We start from the raw sequence: 20568 nt of genomic DNA, 5'->3' as shown, positions 1-20568 counted from the left end.
GAAGCCGTTACTCTACAGGCAACAGTGACCCTGGTCATCAAGAAAAGGGTGAAACTGGGTTCACTGTTCTCAACTTAAGGAAGAGAATTGTGTGATATTGTATGGAAGGATTCTATCTATAAGTTCTTTTTTTTCTTTTCACATGTTTTTTATTGAACTACAATTAACATAGTTTTGTATTAGTTTCAGGTGGACAGTATAATCAGCAATTCTATACATTTCCCAGTGCTCATCAAGATAATGTACTCTTAATTCTCTTTATCTGTTTCACCTCTTCCCCCACCCAGCTCCCCTCTGCAATGACTAGTTCTCTATATTTAAGATTCTGATTCTTCTATTTTTCTCTTTTCTGTTTGTTTTGTTCTTTAAATTCCACATATAAGTGAAATCATATGGTATTTGTCTTTCTCTGCCTGACTTATTTTACTTAGCATTATATCCCCTAGGTCCATCTATGTTGCTGCAAATGTGAAGATTTCATTCTTTTTTATGCCTGAGTAATATTTCATATATATACACCACATCTTCTTTATCCATTCACCTATCCATGGACACATGGGCTGCTTCCATATCTTTTCTATTGTAAATAATGCTGCAGTAAACAAGGAGGTGCATATATCTTTTCAAATTAGTGTTTTAATTTTTTGGAGGTAAATACCCAGTAGTGGAATTACTGGATTTTATGGTAATTGTATTTTTAATATTTGAGGAACTGTTTTCCACAGTGGCTATACCAATTTGCATTCCCACCAACAGTACACAGGATTCCTTTTTCTCCACATCCTCACCAACACCTGTTATTTCTTGTGTTTTTTATTTTATCCATTCTGATGGGTATAAAGTGATATATCACTGTGGTTTTGATGTGCCTTTCTCTGATTAGTGATGTTGAGCATCTTTTCATGTCTGTTGACCATCTATATGTCTTCTTTGGAAAATGTTTACTGAGGTCCTTTGCCTATTTTTTAATATAATAATTTGTTTTTCTTGGTGTTGAGTTGTAGAAGTTCCTTATATATTTTGGATGTTATGTTTGGTTGATGTTTTCTTTCACTCTGCAAAAGCTCTTTATTTTGGTTAGTCCCAGTAGTTTAATTTTGCTTTTGTTTCCCTTGCCTGAGGAGATGTATCTAGAAAAAATGTTTTTATGGCCAGTGTCAAAGGAATTACTGCCTATGTTTTCTTCTAGGGGTTTTGCGGTTTCAAGTCTCACATTTAGATCTTTAATCCATTTTAAGTTTACTTTTATGTATGATGTAAGAAAGTGGTAGAGTTTTATTCTTTTGCATGTAGCTGTCAGTTTTCCAAGCACCATTTGTTGAAGAGACCGTCTTTTTCCCCATGATATATTCTTGCCTCCTTTGTCAAAGATTAATTGACCAAAGAAGCATGGTTTTATTTCTGGGCTCTCTATTCTGCTCCATTAATCTCTGTGCCTGTTTTGTTTTTTGTGGTTTTTTTTGCCAGCACCATACTATTTTGATTACTATAACTTTGCAGTATATCTGGAAATCTGGGATTGTGTTACCTCCAGCTTTGTTCTTTTTCAAGTTTGCTTTGGCTATTTGCAGTCTTTTGTGGTTCAGTATAAATTTTAGTGTAATTTGTACTAGTTGTGTGAAAAATGTTGGTATTTTGATAGGGATTACATTGAACCTGGAGATTGCTTTGGGTGGTATGGACATTTTAGCAATGTTGACTCTTCTAGTCTATGAGTATGGAATACCTTTCCACTTGTGTCATCTTCAGTTTTTTTCATCAGTGTTTTCATAGTTTTCGGAGTATGGGTCTTTCACCTCCTTGGTTAAGTTTATTCCTAGGCATTTTGTTATTTTGGGTGCAATTATAAATGGGATTGTTTCCTTAATTTTTCTTTCTGCTGCTTCATTGTTATTCATTAAAAAATCATTCACCTTGATCAACTGGGATTTATTCCAGGAATGCAGGGGTGGTTCAGTATTCGCTAATCAATGTGATACATGACATTAATAAGAGAAAGTATAAAAAATGAACATATGATCCTAGATGCAGAAAAAGCATTTGACAAAGAACAACATCCATTCATGATAAAAAGTCAACAAAATAGGTTTAGAGGGAACATACCTCGACATGATATTATGAAAAACCCACAGCTAATGTCATACTCAATAGTGGAAAACTGAGAGCTTTTCCTCTAAGATCAGGAACAAGACAAGTATGTCCATTCTCCCCATTTTTATTTGTTACATTACTGGAAGTCGTAGCCATAGCAACTGGACAAGAAAAAGATAGGACATGATACTACGTAAGTTTCTTTTTAAGAAATGTTAACTGCTGGTTGAATAGAAAGTTTACTAAATCAAATCTCTAAATCCTTGATGAGGCTGAGTAAATTAATTTCTGCTATATGTGTTTGGGTCCTGTTTAAAAAACAAAACAAGTTGACTTTTTGAAATCATGCTGTAATCTTCACCTTAAAGAAAAGTCTATTATAACATTGTCTTAAATTCTTTTGAATAATAGCATTAGTCTTTTTTATGTGTTCTTTAGAAGAATACAAATTTTGTCTTTCACCTATCATGTTCTGTATTACAGATTCTTTCTCATATAGTTTGCCTAACACTTTTGCACAGCACTTCAACAATGTTTGGGTTCCTCCTATGTAGCAAGTCAGGAAGAAGGTAATATCACCAGGCTGTGTAATTAATGCTTTAGCTCACTGTACAGTGCTGGTTGCCATGAGCCCCTCATGATGAGAAGGTGGCATAAAACATACAAAATGACCAGTCAATATAGTTCTTTGTTCTCAAGGAATTTCTAGTTGTGTCTAAGTTCTAAGAGTTGAATAAATTATTTCCTCATCAGATTAGATCACCAACAAATTACCTAGGTGGACCATAGTAACTTGCCCCCTGTGGAAAAGCTATCTCGAAGACCTTGACTTAGAAGAGAGAGTTTTTTTAAATCACCAAATGAAGAATTCTCCTGCATTTGTTTCCTCATTTTTATTAAAGGCATTCGCCATTATTTTGTTCCCTATATCCCTTAAAACTTAATGCTACAAAAAAACTATTTTCTCTCTTGGGGATTTAGTATAATTATTTCCAGTAGAGACTAAGAATTCTGTAATTCAGTATATAAATTGTGAGTTAACACCTCTAGGATTTATATACATGCTTCTCCTTTTCATGATTTGGTTTTCTGTTTCTTCTTTTACAGCCTTAGCTAATGAATGCCTTTTACTCTAAGCTGACTTAAATCTCATTTTGGAAGGATATAGGATTGAAAACTAAAATAAAAATGATAGAACAATTTAAGAGTGTCTGTAAAAATACTCATTTGGCTGTAATCAAGTGCTTGCATTCATAGTAGGCTGTGCCTTTGAGCACATTATGAGCTAACACCATCAGGGTTTTAAAGTGTAATGTTGCAGTGTTCTTGAAGGGCTATAACAGTGATCTTTCCCACCTCTCCACCATCCCCCAAATATTGTCAGGATAATGAAAACATCTTTCTCTATTAGTAGTTGGTTAGAAAGTGTTCATGTGTCATTGCTGAATATCATTAGGTGTTTAAATGGCTGTTGTCTGTAATCATACTATAATTTCAGTTTGTATAGTGTTTTTTTCCCCCCATAATTGTTTCAAGGACTTCACTTAAAGCTGTGGTCACCAGTATTCATTCCTTCTGCAGTGGGGAGTCTAAAAGGGGAAAATCAAGCTACAGAGTGGTCTTAAAAGATGTACCTTTTAAAGAAGGGGAGGATTTGCTTTGTCATTGACTGAGACTTAAGCCTGAAGGGGCATCCAAAAGAAATAGGATAGAAATGCAACTTTAAATCTAGGAAAGGAAGGTTAATGTGTGTTATATCAGTTTTCTGGTATGCAGCTATATGTGTCATTGTAGAAAAAAATGAACATTTCAAACGTGGTTATCAGAACATGTATATTAATGCCAAAGAGCCAAGTTTACATTGTTTTGTTGTAGTCTTAATTACTAATTACTTTATTACTTTCTATATATTGATATCATGAAGCATAAGCTTTTAGTTCTTCTGCCTCTCTGTTTTTGGTATGCTAATTTGTTTTAATTATGTGAAGCATAATTATAGAAAAAAACAAATTCTTCGTTGATAGTAAATGCTATCAATAAATACAGTTTTTATATAGTAGGAGCCTGTCCCACAGAGAGCTAGCTCCTTTTTTATTCATAGTGTATTGAGGATATTATGTTTTTGATGATTTATTGTCTGGAACTCATCAGATTAAGTTTTAGCAAATCTTGGTAATTTAAAATAATCCATAAGTACATTAGTATCAGAAGTACGCAGTTATTTTTGGTAAACTGCCATGATGAAATATACCAAACTAGATGATTCCCAAATTGAAAATGTTAAGCTTCTTACCAATATAAGCATTTGAGCTCTGAATTTCTGAAATGTTACTTATATAATTCTACCTGATTTATCAGTGAAATAAATCTTTGCAAGTTTCTTGACCTTAACAGATTTTGGGACCCTCAAATCTCGGTCTGGGAGGGGAAGTTTCCAGTTTTTAGTTGGTCATTCACTTATAAAAAATGTGAAGCACCTACTGTGTGCTGTTGTAGCTGCAAGGGACATTAAAGTAGATGAGAAACAGATACTACCCTTAAGGAGCATATGTTATTACATGGGAAAGAAGCCTCTCTGTACACAGTCGCAATATAGTATGTTATAAATGCTGTAAAGAAGCATATGCGAGGCACAGCATTAACCCAAAGGCAGGAGTAATCTACAAACTGGGTGCCTTGGTCCAGGGTCTCCTCTCTGGCTTCTGTGATGTTTCTTTCATCCTTCCTATCAGTTGCCAGAATTAGGCAAGGGAAGGGTTAGTAGAGAGAATCAGCTTTAATTGAGCTAGAGAAGTAAGGGGTGCTCAGGGCAGAAGTTCCCTGATTTGGAGCCAAGGGTGTCTGAGCTCCTTGAGGTGAGACTTGATGTGGAAAGAGGGTCACCTCTTCCTTAAAATCTACATTAGCAGGGATGTTTGTTCTCATCGATTGCATTCACTCCTGCATTTTAAACTTTGTAAGCGTCAGGGACTGCATCTGGGTTGGGATTTTGGGGGTTTTTTTGTTGTTGTTGTTTTAAGCCAAGGACTTTAAGAATAAGTTTTGTGTTGGGTACAGGAGCCCTTAAAGCAATACAAATATATAGATGGCTTAGCTTCAAGGCTCTTTTCAGATGGGTGCCAACACTTTAGTACTGTGAGAGCATTTCTTAAGGTATGGTGCTAAGGTGGATAAAATGAAGAAAAATAAGAAAGAAAAGGGTACTTCCCCCCCGCCTTTTTTTTTCCTTTTATACTTAGACTAAAGCAAGAGGAATGAAAACAAGTGGTTGGAAAGTAGAAATAGGCTGGAAGGTAGCTCTTGGTAAAACATGCAGGATAGTTAATTCATTAGGTTGAAAGTGCCTGTGGATCAAGAAATAGTAAGATTAGGAATGTCAGGGGAGTGTCTCAGGGTGCCACATGTAGCTTGGCAATGACAAATGACTTTCTACTTGGTTTGAATCTACTGGTAGATTAGGTTATAGCTCTTGATAATATGTAAAATTCTTTGTATGTATTTAGGCTATAAAGATTTATTGAATTAAGTTCATCTTTATGATTTATTCCCAAATAGTTCTCAATATTATAATGTCCTTAGTCTATAATTTAAAAACACTGGAAATAGAGGGGTGCCTGAGTCGCTCAGTTGGTTAAGCCTTCCACTCAGCTTATAATCTCCAGGTCCTAGGATCGAGCTCTGAGTCAGGCTCCCTGCTGTTTCTCTCTCTCCCTCCCTCTGCCTCTACTCCCTGCTCATTCTCTCTCTCTCTCAAATAAAAATCTTTAAAAAAAAAAAAACCTTGCAGATAGGAGTTGAGTTTTTGCTAAATCTGTACAGAAATGCAAGTTATTCTGGGGGTCAGAATTATGTTAATATATCATTTGTGAAATTATAAGCTATTGCTCTACTATAATCTGTTACCATCACGGGTCATTCATATGTGTTAGAAATGAAACACCATGATTGTCTATTACAGTAGACACGGTGTACTCATAGTTCATTAGTGATCACTCTTAGTCTCTGCCTTTTCATACTGATTTAATGATGCACAGATCTGAAGTAAAAAATATATATAGAGAGAGAGAGAGAGTGTGTGTGTGTGTGTGTGTGTGTGTGTGTTTCACTATCCTCTAAAGTATGAGCTCGTTTTATTGACCTTTTTGTAAATTAGATGCTTTCTGATGCAGCACCTGGAAAACTGAGAATTGTCCATGGAGATGTATTGACATTTAAGATAGAAAGGGCTTTTCCAGGAAGTCTTAAAAGACAGTGGGAGGATGGTAAGTGATTTGGGGTTGTTTTCTTATTTTCTTTTATTATTTATAGTACAAATATTTATGTTGTTATATGTTACAAATGTTATTATACATTTATATTAAATATTACCAGAACAGAATTAAATAGGTGGTATGCATTGTAATTTTTTCTACTTTTTTCCAAAGTAATAAATCTAATTTCTTTTTTTAAATTCTAATTTACTTGTCTCATGTTTTTTAAATGTTCAGAATTCTCTTCAAATAAACTTGCTATTTTTATGATACCATATAAGGATGGGATAAACTATGAACTGTTAACTTTTTCCAAATGGTGAAAAAAGAAATGTTTTAGTAAACCACGCCCCATCTAATTTCCACGGTCTCCCATTCAGTGACCAGCCAAGGCACTCTTCATCTGTAGACTGTTTATTGGGTACCTGCTGTGTGCCAGCTCGTTGGGACACATAGATAGGTGAGGTGTTTTACTTGCCTGTGAAACCCTTCGGAGCAGATGCAGGTGCTGCTGTGCGCCTCCATCTAACTGCCTCCTGTCTCCGGCCTCTCCACGGCCAGGCTTCTTCAGAGAGGTCGGCACTGCCTGTCGCCACCTTCCAACATGCCATTCTCTTCAAAGCACACGGACTCCAGGTTTCCAGCCTTGCCCCACCCATGCTGGAGTCACATTGACCTCCTAATTTCCTCTTCAAACCTTATCTGACTGAGCTCTCAGGCGTTTATGTGACTGTTGCCTACTCTCTTCCAAAAGTTATCTCTGCTCCTGCCTTCCCTGATACCAGGTTCTCCTGTTCTTCCTTTTACATTGTGTGAGCTTTCTCTAGCTATTCTTTGCTGGTGGTTATTTTTCCACCCATCTCTTAGATGTTGTTCCTGAGACTTTTCTTTTTTGAGCATCTTCCTTGTGCTGCAGATTGGCCTGAAGGACCCTGCTCCCGTGGTTTCACTGACCATGTGTATATTGCAGACACTTCTGTCTGTATATGCAGCCAGTATCCCCTTCCTGGTCATCTGACCCTCTGACAGCATCATCTGGGTGCAGGTACTTTGACCATATCATGTCCAGATCAAATTGTCTTTTTCCTCAAACCAAGTCTTTTTCATATTTTTCCTAAGCTAAAAAACCTAAGGACTTTGAGCACTAATTAAGGTAGAATTTTTTTCTTAATAATTCAAAGCTGATTGTGAGAAAACATTGCTTTTGAAGAATAAATGGACTGAAAAATACTTAGCCATATCTTTTTATATATTTTTGTTTGATACTATTAGTATCCAGTTTGATTTAACTCTTAGCTAAAATTGTATTCAGAATCCATTAATAAAATCATTATAGGTTGTTTTTTCTCCTGCTTACCAGATCCTCCAAATGTACATATTATTGGAAATCTGCCTTTTAATGTATCAACTCCGCTGATTATCAAGTGGCTTGAAAATGTTTCTTGTAGAGGTGGACCTTTTGTTTATGGCAGAACCCAGATGACGTTGACTTTTCAAAAGGAAGTGGCAGAGGTGAGTTTTAACTTTTTTTGGCTATTTTATCATATGATCAAATTCCAGAACACAATAATACTGCATTTTTGTCACAGACTATGTTTTCTAAGTTAATACTCCCATTACACACACAAACCAACAACAGCTCAACCAAAAGTTAAACATGTAATGATGATGACAGGCGTAACTGCTCTAAGCTCTCCATGAAGAACATGAATGATGTGCCGCCAGCCAAAAAGGCAGTGTAGTCCATGCAGGGACTCAATAGGGCCATAGAACAATTAGAGACAGATAAAACCTATGGGATATTGGTGATACAGGAATACATAAGGATCGGCATGTGATATGTTGAGATTGATATGTTGAACTTAATAAGTTCATATCAATGAGAAAAAGATGTAACTAATGATAGTTAAAGAATGTAGTAATCGATTTGGAGAGAGGGAACGGGGTTGGTGTCTCCTTATGCCGTACGTAGGCTTTCCCTTAATCCCCTCCTTCAGCTGCGCCTGCTATGCCTGCATTCCCATGACAGGAGTGTTCCAGGTTCACTCTCTAGAAAATAATCCTACAGGGTAGGCAGGGGCAGTTTGTGAGCTGCAGAGGTTTAATGAGGGGATCTGCAGACTGTTAAGTGTTTTTTAAAAATTTTTATTATGACCTACAAATACAGAAGAGTATATGATGTATTTGTGTGGCTTAAGAAGAATACCCAAGTCCCCACCGCTCGAGTCAGTAGTGACAGTCCCAACATCTTTGACACCCCCTTGTATGCTCATTGTGATGTGATCGTGTCTCCTATTCTCCAGATGCTATGAAGGTAATCAGTATCATGAATTTGGGACTTATTATTCCCTGCGTAGTTTATCCCATAGATTCTTAGCTGTATAATTAATATACTTTAGTTTTCTCCATTTTTGAACTTATGCAAATGGATTCATATAGCATGTATTCTTTTTATCCTGATTCACTCATGCTGCTCATAGCTGTAGTTTGTGTAGCTAGATACTACCCACTCTTTGACTAACTCATAATTTATATGTCCATTGCCCTGTTTTAGAACTCTGAATTAGTTTTAGTGTTTGTTATTACAAACAAAACTGTCATGAAGATTCTTCTATTTATGTCAGCTAGAGCACACAGGCAAGCTTTCCTTGGAGTATATATCCAGAAGTGGCAGTGCTGGATCATAAGTTCTGCAAATCTTCACTTTTGCTAGATAATGCTAAATTGTTCTCTGAAGTCATTATGCCTGTTTATATTCCCACCAAATGTGTGTAAGTTCATTTTGCCCCATGTCCTTGCTAGTACTTGCAGTTGCCAGTTGTGTGTTTTGGTTAATCAGAGCTGAATGGTGTGTCATTATGGTTTTATTTTGTCTTTTGCTGATTTTTTAATCAGATTGAGCACCATTTTGCATGTTTATTGACCTTTTAGATAACCTCTTTTTTTGTGAAGTGCTTGCCCTTTGTCCATTTTTCTGTTGGATTGCTTGTCTTTTTCTCATTGATTTTGAGGAGTTCTAACATTTTTCATACTTGTCTTTTATTAAATGTATTGCAGATTTCTTCTACTCTGCATGTTATTGTCTTTACAGTGTCTTTTGAAGAGCACATTTTTTTTGTTTTTTATTTGTTTGTTTCAAAGATTTTATTTATATGAGAGAGCACACTAGAGAGGGAGAGAGCACGAGAGAGGGTACAAGCAAGAGCAGCAGGGAGGGGCAGAGGGAGAAGCAGACTCCCGTCCTCGGGCTCAGGCTCCATGTGAGGCTTGATCCCAGGACCCTGGCAGAGGATTAACCAACTGAGCCACGCAGGCGCCCCGAAGAGCAGATGTTTTTAATTGTAAATTTATGGTTAGAGCTTTTTGTGTCTTATTGAAAAACTCCTTTTGTATCCTGATATCATGAAGATACTCTTCTGTGTTATCTTCTAGAAGTTTTATTGTTTCATCTTTCACGTTTACATCTGTAATCCACTTGGGATTGATTTTTGTGTGTGGTTGAAAAAGAAGCCAGTTTTACTGTTTTTAATATATGATCCCAACGAACCTAGCACCAGTTATTGGAAAGTGTTTTTCACTGACCTCTATCAACACCTCTAATGTAATGACAAAGCCTATATAAGCATTGGTCTGATTGGAGACACCAAGAAGAAAGATTGTGTGAAATCTAGGAAACAGAAGGCCCAGTACAGAAGATAGAGCATGGAATCCTCAGAAGAACATTCAATTCACATCAAAGCAGAGCAAGAATTTGGTAAAATATCTATCATGTTTGTATATACTGAAAGAATAGTGACATAAGTTAGGGAGAGTGTAGGATTGAATTAGTGATAAATGAACAGAAAATTAAGTACAGTAGGGATTGAAGCAAATAAAGTATATCACTATTAGAGGAGTAAAAATATTATTGGGAAACCTATAACTGTTTATTTTGGAAACCTAAGGAAAAAAGAGGGACCTATATAAAAATAATCACAAAACTTTACTGAGAGTCTCAACAGATCACTTGGGATAAGTCAAGAGAAATAGAGCCCTGGAAGAAAAAATGAGTGTTATAAAGATGCTTCATTTTTTCCAAATTATGTTTTTTCAATAACATCTTGATACTGTAGTGAAGTTCCCAGGATCATCCTGAGGAGTGGACCTGCAAGAATGGATAAGAAATTTCGAAAAAGAAGAGTGATGAAAGAAGGCTTGCCTATGAGATGTTAAAATGTATTATAAAGCTCTAATAATTGAAGCACTGTGACTCATGAGACAGAGTGATGGCTACATTCGAAGGCTCAGATTCAGGCAACTTCATATTTGATAGCGATCGGATCATACATCAGCAGAAACAGAAAAAAAAATTATTTAACAGATGCTTGGATATTTGGTTAACTCCCATGAAACCATTTAATAATTCGCCATACATAAAAATTAAATAAAAAATAAAGGTAACTCACCATCGTAAAAATTCCAGCTCTGCTGCTGCCGTTGTTGCCGCGGCCCATTACAAAGGCTCCCACTTGAAGCGCCAGCAGCTCTGGAGGTACTTGAAGTCGGGGGTGCTGGACACGCTGACCAAGAAGGTATTGTGGTAGCCTTATATGAAGAACCAGGGAAACCTAATAGTGCTTTAGACTTTTTAAAGCATCAGTTAGAAGCTGCTAACCCAGAAAATCCAGATATAGAGCTGCTTCACCTAGAATTAGCAGAAATGAAAGAGAAATATAAAGCTATTGTAGAAGAAAATAAAAAACTGAACACAAAGCTTGCTCAGTATGAACCACCTGAGGAGGGGAGGTGTACTGAACAGGATTCTTCTCAGTTGAAAAGACACTGAAAAAGTGGTTTTATATGACTTGAATAGTTTGTATAGTATATAATCTTTTATGAACAGATGCTCTCAATATATTGACATATCTTGATATATTGAATTTACCTGCATCACACTTTATTCTAAACACATTTACTTAGAAGCACCAATAATAATATAAAAAAAAAATTCCAGTTACTGTGTCTTCAAATTCATTGCTCTTTTCTGCAGTGTCTAACCCGTTGTTAATTTTACTTAATTTATTTTTCATTTCAGGTATTTTATTTTTACTTCTAGAAGTTCCATTTGGGTCTTATATTTTCCCTTACCTCATTATGTTCATGCTTTCCTTGGCACCTTTGTGCATATGTGTAATATTTATAATAGCTGTTTGAAGGTCTTTGACTATTAATTTCACTAGCTCTGTTATTTCTGTACTATTTTACTGTTTGTTCCCCCCCACCACCCCCCCACCCCCTTCCTATGGGTCCTGTTTTTTTCTGCTTCTTTGCAAGCCTGGCAATTTTTGACAAGATACTAGATTTTGTGAGGTTTTGTTTTGTTTTAATTCTGTTGAGGGCTGGATCTTGTATTGGGTTGAGTGGTGGGTTTTACTCTGGCCCATAGAGATAAGTCACTTGCAGATTGGTTTGAAGCTTGCTTTTAAGCTTTGTTATGACAGGTTCTTAGCAGCCTTTAATCTGAGGCTAAGTCACAACCTTTCTGAGGAATGCATTCAGTGCCCTGTGTATTTCAAGAGTTCTTCACTTGGCTGTTGGGAGTGCAAACTATTTCTAGTCCTCTGTGAGCTCCATTTTGTCATATTTTCTGATAGTACTTTCTCCAGCCTCCCAATCTCATGCACTTACAGATCAGTTCTCAGCCAAAGACTTGAAAGGATCCCTCTGAATATCTCAGGAGCTCTCTCTCACTTCCTCCCTCCCATTCCCCTGTCTCTCTCTCTCTCTGTGTTTCCATAACCAATAGTCTTTCTCACAAATTCTGGCTGCCTTGGCCTCCCAGAGCTCTGGCCTCTGTCTTCTCACATCGAGGAGACCTCTGGGCTCTTTATACTCCTGCCTGTGCTGCAGTCTGAGTATGGCTTCCAGGCTGCAAACTAGGCAGTCATAATGCTCACCTTGTTTTTTATTTGCCTGTGTGGTAATGATAATAATGATAATATCAGCTATTACTTATGGAATGCCTACTAATAGCCACTTTACATGTTTTTTTATTTAAGCCTCATAGCCACCTAATGAAATAGGTATTTTTTAACTGACGTTGACACACAATGTTACCTTAGTTTCATGTGTACAACATAGTGATTCAACAGCTCTATATGTTATGCTACGTTCACCCCAAGTGTAACTACTATCTCTTAGTATACAATGCTATTATAGTTACCACTAACTATATTCCCCGTGCTGTACCTTTCATCCTTGTGACTTACTAGCTTTTGATAGAAAAGAATACTGAGGGGCACCTGGGTGGCTCAGTTGGTTAAGTGTCTGACTCTTGATTTCAGCTCAGGTCATGATCTCAGAGTTGTGAGATTGAGCCCCGCGTCTGGCTCCACACTGGGTGTGGAATCTGCTTAAGATTCTCACTCTCCCTTTCCTTCTGCCCTTCTACCCCCCCCTTAAAAAAAAATAATACTGAAGCTCAGGGATTTTAATTATCAATTTTGTTCATCTTTTCAAAGAACCAGCTCTTGGTTTCATTGATCATTTCAACTGTTTTTATTAGTCTCTGTTTCATTTATTTCTGCTCTGATCTTCATTACTTCCTTCTTTCTGCTAGTTATGGGCTTTGTTCTTCTTTTTCTAGCTCCTTTAAGTATAAGGTTAAATATATGAGATTTTTCTTATATCTTGAGGTAGGCCTCTTTCTCTATAAACTTTCCTTTGGAACTGCTTTTGCTGCATGCCAGAGATTTTGGGATGTTGTATTTCCATTTTCATTTGTCTCAGGTATTTTTTTTATTTTCTCTTTGATTTCTTTATTGACCCATTGGTTGTTGAATAGTATTTTTTTTTTTTTAGCCTTCACAGGTTTGTATTTTTTCGTGGGTTTTTTTTTGTTTTGTTTTGTTTTTAAGATTTTATTTGAGAGAGCGGAAGCACAAACAGCAGCGGGGTGGGGCAGAGGGAGAGAGAGAATCTCAAGCAGACTTCTCCCTGAGCATGAAGCCCGACATGGGGCTTGATCTCACAACCCTGAGACCATGAGTTGAGCCAAAATCAAGAGTTGGACCCTTAACCAACTGAGCCACCCCAGCACCCCTCTAGTTTTTTTTTTTTTTTTATTGTAATTGATTTTTTGTCTCCTATCATTGTGCTTGGAAACTGCTTGATAGGATTTCAATCTTAAATTTATTGAGACTTGTTTTGTGGATCCACAAGTGATCTGTCTTGGAGACTGTTCTATGTGCACTTGAAAAGAATGTGTATTCTGCTGTTTTTAGATGGAATGTTCTTTGTATATCTGTTAAGTGCATTTGGTCTAATGTATCATCCAGAGCCACTGTTTTCTTGTTGATTTTCTGTTTGGGTGAAATATCAATTTTGATATAAGAGAGGTATTAAAGTCCCCTGCTATTATTGTATTACATTTTGTCCCTTTGTGTCTTTTAATATTTGCTCTATATATTTATATGCTTAGGTGCTACTATGTTGGGTGCATAGATATTTACAGTTGTTCAACCTTGTTGGAATGGATCCCTCCATTACTAACACCCTTCTTTGTCCTTTGTTAGTCTTTGTTTTAAAGTCTATTTTGTCCAATGTTAAGTACTGCTACCCAACTTTTTTTCTTTCACTTTCATTTGATGGAATATCTTCTATTCCTTCACTTTAAGTCTGTCTTTAGATCTGAAATGATTCTCTTGTAGGCAGCATATAAATGGGTCTTATTTTTCTGTCTGTCACCTGGTGTCTTTTGATTGGAGAATTTAGTCCATTCACATTTAAAGTAATTATTGATAGGTATGTACTTATTGTGATTTTATTCCTTGTTTTCTGGTTTTCTTTCTAGTTCTCTCTTTCTTGCCCTCTTCCCTTCTTATTTGATGACTTTCTTCAGTGTAGATCTTTTATTCCTTTTTTCTTGATTTTTTTTGTGTATCATTTGTTTTGAGATATATGTATGTATGTATATATCAAAAGAGGTTGATATATAACAACCTATGTATATAATCATCTACTTAAGTTGATGGTTGCTTAAGTTTGAACATATTCTAAAAGCATTACTATTTTATCCCCTGCCCATGTTTTATGTATTCGATGTCATATTTTATATCTTTTTATGTTGTGTATTCCTAATTATTATAGCTATAGTTGATTTGATTACTTTTGTCTTAACCTTCATACTAGCTTTATAAAAGGGATTGATCTACCTTTAATGTATAATATTTGCTTTTTCAGTGAAATTTTTTATTTTATGATTTTCTTCTTGTTATGGTATTTTCTTTTCTGCTTAAAGAATTCCCTTTAAGGGGCGCCTGGATGGCTCAGTTGGTTGGGCATCTGCCTTCAGCTCAGGTCATGATCTCAGGGTCTGGGATCAAGCCCCGCATAGGGCTCCCTGCTCAGTGGGGAGTCTGCTTCTCACTCTCACTCTCCCTCTGTTCTCTCTCTCTCTCTCAAATAAATAAAATCTTAAAATAAAAAAAAAGCATCAGCTATTTGAAAAAAAAAAAAAAAAGAATTCCCTTTAATATTTCTTGCAAGGCTGGTTTAGTGGTAATGAACTCTAACGTTTGTTTGGGGAACTCTTTATCTCACCTTCAATTCTGAATGATAATCTTTCTTGCTGGGTAGAGATTCTTGGTTGTAGGTTTTTTTTCTTTCAGCACTTCGAACATATCATGTCTTCTGGCCTTCAAATTTTCTGCTGAAAAATCAGCTCTTTTGGATGTTTCCTTGTGCATAACTAGTTGCTTTTCTCTTACTGCTTTTAAGATTCTCTTTGTCTTTAATTTTTGAGATTTTAATAATGTGTCTCCTTGTGCACCTCTTTGGGTTCATCTTGTTCAGAGGTATCTGTGCTTCCTGGACCTGGGTTTTCTTTCCCAGATTAGGTAATTTTTCAGTTATTATTTCCTAAAATTAAGTTTTCTTCCCCTTTCTCTCTTTTTGTGGTATCCCTTATGGTATGCTTGATGTTGTCCCAAAGGTCTCTTAACCTGTCCTCATTTTTTCCATTCTTTTTTCTCTTTGCTGTTCAGCTTGAATGATTTCCATTACCCTATCCTCCTGATCACTGATCTCTTCTTTTGCATCCTCTAATCTGCTGTTGATTCCCTCTGTTGTATTTTTCATTTTGGTTAATGTATTCTTCAGCTCTGATTTGTTCTTTTTTTATATTTTCTATCTCTTTGTTGAAATCCCCTCTGAGTTCATCCACTCCTCTCCCAAGTTTGATGAGCATCTTTATAATCATTACTTTGAACTCTTAATTTAGGTAGATTGCTTATCTCTTTTTCATTTAGCTCTTTTCTGAGATTTTGTCTTGTCCTTTTGTTTGGAAGCCATTCCTCTGTCTGCTCATTTTGTCTGTCTGTATTTGTTTCTGTATAAATTAGGTAGGTCAGCACTGACTCCTGGCGTTGAAGGCTTGGCCTTATATGGAAGGTGTGCTGTGGGGCCTAGAAACATGGTCACCGGAACCAGGTGCTTTAGGGGTATCCCCTGTGTTGGTTGTGTGCACCCTTCTGCTGTGACTGGGCCATGATTCCAGCAGGTACACTAGCGGGCAGGGGTGCCCCCTGCCCACTTTCCCAGTAGGAGTTGCTTTTAGGGGCAACAGTCTCCACTGAGGCTATCTGCTAGGTGTGCGGGACAGGAGCCAAGGAATGTCTGCCAGGAAGGTGGGTTTGGCAAGACAGGTCTGCAGGGGAATTCTGGGTTAGGGCAAGCAGTGCTAGCAAGGTATATGGATAGCGTCAGACTGGTGCCCACCAGCATCAGATGTCTAGGCTGAAGGAGGGCAAGAAGAATAGTGCCTGCCAGCATTTCTATTCTTGGATAAAGTTCTTTTAGAACCCTGCCCTTTTGGCGTGCTCCCTAAAACTAGTCAGTAAATTTCCTTCATGTATGGCCCAGGCACCTTTCAAACTGTTGCCTCTGTGTGGGTCTCAGAACAAGTGAGATTGTGTGTGATCCCTTTAAGCATGGAGTCTGTTTCCTCTAGCTCTCCAATTCTCCTGAAGTTAAGCCCAGCTGATTTTCAAAAAGAAGTTATGGGAGCTTATCTTCCTGTGCAGATCCCCAGGGTGGGGGGTGCTTGGTATGGGGCTGTAACCTCTCACTTTTCAGGAAGGACCTTTGCATCTGTGATATCCCCTCCCACTTTTGGGTCCCAGTTCCAGGGTTTGATTCCTGGCCTGGACACGTCTTTGTCCCTTTTTCCCTTCTTGATGTGGCTTTGTCTTTATACTTACAGCTAAGAGCTGTTCTGCAAGTCTTCAGGTCATTCTTAGGGAGAATTCCTCTATATGTAGCTGCAGCTGTGGTGTGTGATGGGAGGAGGTGAGCTCAGGATCCTTCTACTTTGCCATACTATTACCTTCTGCCTGTCTGAAGATATTTTTGGTTGTCACAACTGGGGGGTGCTTTTGGTGTCTAGTGGATAGAGGTTGGGGATGCTGGTAAACATCCTTCAGTAAGCAAGATAGCCCCTCACAGCAGAAAATTACTCCACATTTACCAGCCCAAAATGTCAGTAATGCCAAGGATAGGAACCTTTGCTTTAGAGTATTTTAGCCATAAAATCTTTTTCTTAAGTAGTCTTAGAATTTTCCATCACAAAAATGTAGGATCCTTTTGTGTTTGTTAGGAACACTACATCATTGCCACTTTCCCAGGATCAGTGTCATTTCCTGCTCGTGAATTTGTTAACTCTCTTCTGTATGTTTGAGTTGAGCCTATATTAATAGTTTTCTTTGTTTCCTCAGCATTTTGATTTGTCCTTGGTCTTTTATATTTCTCAGATAACATGATTATTATGGTATTTCTGTTCTTGAGTAACACAATAGAGATGCAAAACACTATGTACTCTAATTCTTTTGGGGGGAAATGCAAAGGAACAGAGGCTTAAGAGGTGGAGTAATATTTTCAGTGACTCAGTACCAGTTGTTATTAATAATAGTGTTGCTTTAACTCCACCATATGCAATTATTTTTCTTTAACAAAAAAAAAAATGTTGATTTTAGTTAAATTCTAGTATGAATATTGAGAAGAGTTTATATTGAGTCTATGATTTATGGAGTGCTTTATAAGTTAACACTGGTCTTCTGACCAGTTTTCACATTTTGCAAGTGAAAGTTTCAACAGGAGACTATATAGCAGCATTTTCTTATATAACTTTTGTTTGCTCTTGACACTGTCATATATGTAATTTTATATTCCACAGATAGCACTTTTCAACATTCACTTTGCTTGGCTTTGTGAGTTATAGAACAGAAGTAAATGAACACAGTCTTCTTCCCTTCTCTCTAGGTCTTCAGGGTCTAAATAGAAAAATTCAGCTCACACACATTAAAGAACATATAGACAGTATAAAGTTACAGCTCATAAAATAGAATCAGATTATGTAGCAGTAAATGAGACCTTAACAAATCTCATTTAACCTCATTTTATAGATGATGAAACTGAGGCTCAGAGTAGTTTAATGTCTTCCAGAAGGTCATGGAGCTAGTTACAGGGAAAGCTGAACTTGAAAACAGGTCGTATGTTTTCTGCTGAAGTCCTGATGTTCATGTTCTCCATGTGACTGGACCTGTGGTCTTTCTTTCTGGGTCCAGGATTAACCTGTTTATGTCCTCCCATCTTCAGGGGACCCTGGGTATTTAATGGTCACATCAGTAACAGGGAGGGAGGGAGTCACCTCACCAGTAATTATATAGTTTTCATTGTCCCTGATATTTGGCTGTGTAGCTTCTCAAGAATAAGCCTAATTTTTCTACTTGTACTTAAAATCATTTTAGATGAATAAGGAAGAAACACTGTCCTTGTGGAGTCTTTGACCCCTTGTTTTTCTTTTACTCAGAATGCTTTTAAAATTTCAAGGGTTAGAGGTTTCCTTTTACTGAAAAATTAACTGGTTTGGTTTCCTGGCCTTTTGTTGTTTGTTAAAATCCTCTATCTTATAATGGAGTTTGAATTTTCTTAGCTTTACATATAACCTATCTATCACAGAAATATTAACTTATGTTTGAATGGTTGATTGACCATTTAACTCTTATGCTAGTTTTAAATGAAGGCTTTTGCAGAGCTTTCTGCTCTGTGGCTTGAATTATTCCATAATGAATTCAGGACAGGTATGTGTGTGCTGCTTTCTTCTAAATTCAGATATCCGATTTACACATTTTCATCTCCACAGCCTAGGTGTATTTGCTGCAAAGTTTGGATGGGTCAGGCTTCCCTGGCAGGAGTGAATGCCTAGCGCTCTAAGTGAAATATACTTAAACATGTCTTTATGCCCAGAGTGTTTACCCTGCCTGCCTCCCTTGTTTACTTTTGAGTTAAAGTGATTTTTAAAATTTCGTTGAATTCATCAGTGAAAACACCTTTGACATGTAAAATAAAATGTTGGGAGAGAATTCAGCATGAAATAATTTTCAAGTGTAGACTCTGTTTTTTGTTTTATATTTTAATCTTGTGGTTATGTTCATGCTGGATTTTAGTTTTACACAACTGCTTTGAAGTTTGCCAGCTGTATAGTGCACTTTGAATTTTTTACTTTCATGCCAGTGGTACAGTTAAGCTCCAAAAGAAATTTATGAGGAGCTAGAAATATTTTTTACCATTTGATTGATAAGTTTATTCTTTAAATGTGTGCTTCCTGTGTTTGTTTTGACATTTGTTTGAGAATATATACGTCTCTTGGTTTTACAGTTTAGTAAGGAAGACTTTACTTGATCATTTATACTAAAGCAACTCATCACTTGTCCTGAACTCAGCCTCCCAATAACTTCAGATGTCTAAATATAGACAAGAGGCAGGTAATTTGAAAAGAGGGATGAGGTAGAGGGATGGCTTCTGAGTAACAAAATAGATGCTACAAAATCTACAACTTTGCCTATAGGAAATTTTCTGAGCATCTCAGTTTAAAACCTATTTTTTTAATCTTACTTAAGGCAAAGCTCTTATAAGCCAAATTATGTGGTTTGTAATGTTGACCCTGTATCATTTACAAGAGGTTTAGAATACCCAGTGAACTCTAAGAACATGAGAAGCAGGATACATTTTTTAAAAATCAGTGCACCTAATTTTTTTAATTCAATTTTGACATATTGCCATATTTTTCATGTCTTTTTTTAAGAAATAAAATATTGTAGATAGGCTTGGTACCCTTTTCTATCCCCTTTCTTTCTCTCCTATGAGTATACTCTCTTAAAATTGATATTCATCATTCCCAGGCATTGATAGATATATATACACACACACACAGGAAGCCATAAGAAATAATGTTTTGGAGTTTTTATATAAATGGAATCATACTCTACATATTTTCTGCCCCTTCATTATTTTCTGTTTGGGGCTCTATGTTGGTAACACCATTTACTTATTCCTGTCAATGGCCTTTATGTTTTTCTACCTTTTTTGAAGCTCTGCATGTACAATGTTACAGTTAACATTCTTACACAGTATTTCCTCATGTAAGTATATAAACTGTTCCCTAGAATATATTCCTAAAGGTAGACTTAAAGGGTTAGGAGGGTGCACTCAGCTTCAGCTTTCCTGTATATATTGCCAAATTGCAGTCTAAAGTGCTTGTACTAGTTGCCCTTCTCACTAGCAGTAAATGGGAGTTCCTCTGGCTCCATATATTCACCAATTCTAGGTTCTGCCAAGTTCTTTTTTGTTGTTTAAATTTTGTTCATTTCACGGATATGAAATTGTATCTCATTAGAGTTTAAATTTGTATGTCCCTCATTTGTAATGTGGTTGAGCATAGTTTATGGTTATGGTTCATTTGGGTGCTCTTACATTTCTTACCATATTTTCTGTTGTTTATTTTTTGGCAATTAATGTGTAGGAGTTTCTTCGATGTTCTGAACACTAATCCTTTGTCAGGAGTTCCAAATATCTTCTCTCAGTCTGACTTACGTTTGTACTGTTTTTATTATACAGAAGTTTTAAATTTTAATAGAGCAAAATATCAGTCTTTTATGGCTTCCACTTTTGCATCTTTAAGAAATTTTTCCCTACCATGGGGTCATAAATACTTATTTCTTTTATTATGTTAATCACCATACATTGCATCATTAGTTTTTGATGTAGTGTTCCATGATTCATTGTTCAATTCATTGTTCAATACGTGCCCTCCTTAATACCCAACACCGGGCTAACCCATCCCCCCACCCCCCTCCCCTCTAAAACCCTCAGTTTGTTTCTCAGAGTCCACAGTCTCTCATGGTTCATCTCC

At 36.7% G+C, this 20568-nt stretch overlaps 1 protein-coding gene and 1 pseudogene across 2 annotated transcripts in view; both read left to right on the top strand.

Moving 5' to 3' along the window:
• The window catches only part of TFB1M (transcription factor B1, mitochondrial), a 66068-nt gene that overhangs the window by 13512 nt on the left and 31988 nt on the right, over positions 1–20568 (top strand). The window contains exons 2-3 of one of the 2 annotated variants that reach the window (XM_081829186.1): positions 6261–6353; positions 7702–7853. In XM_081829186.1, the coding sequence (XP_081685312.1) occupies positions 6261–6353; positions 7702–7853 (245 nt within the window). Of the gene's footprint in view, positions 1–6244; positions 6354–7701; positions 7854–20568 lie in introns of both variants that reach the window. The other variant, XM_081829185.1, reaches the window with a different exon arrangement.
• Positions 10775–12762, top strand: LOC145723151 (c-Myc-binding protein pseudogene; annotated as a pseudogene).

Source organism: Leptonychotes weddellii, chromosome 8, assembly GCF_054177405.1.
Source record: "Leptonychotes weddellii isolate Sample4059 chromosome 8, ASM5417740v2, whole genome shotgun sequence".
Classification (NCBI taxonomy): Eukaryota; Metazoa; Chordata; class Mammalia; order Carnivora; family Phocidae; genus Leptonychotes; species Leptonychotes weddellii.
Note: the sequence above shows the minus strand (reverse complement) of the source record. Positions and strands in the feature narration are given on the sequence as shown.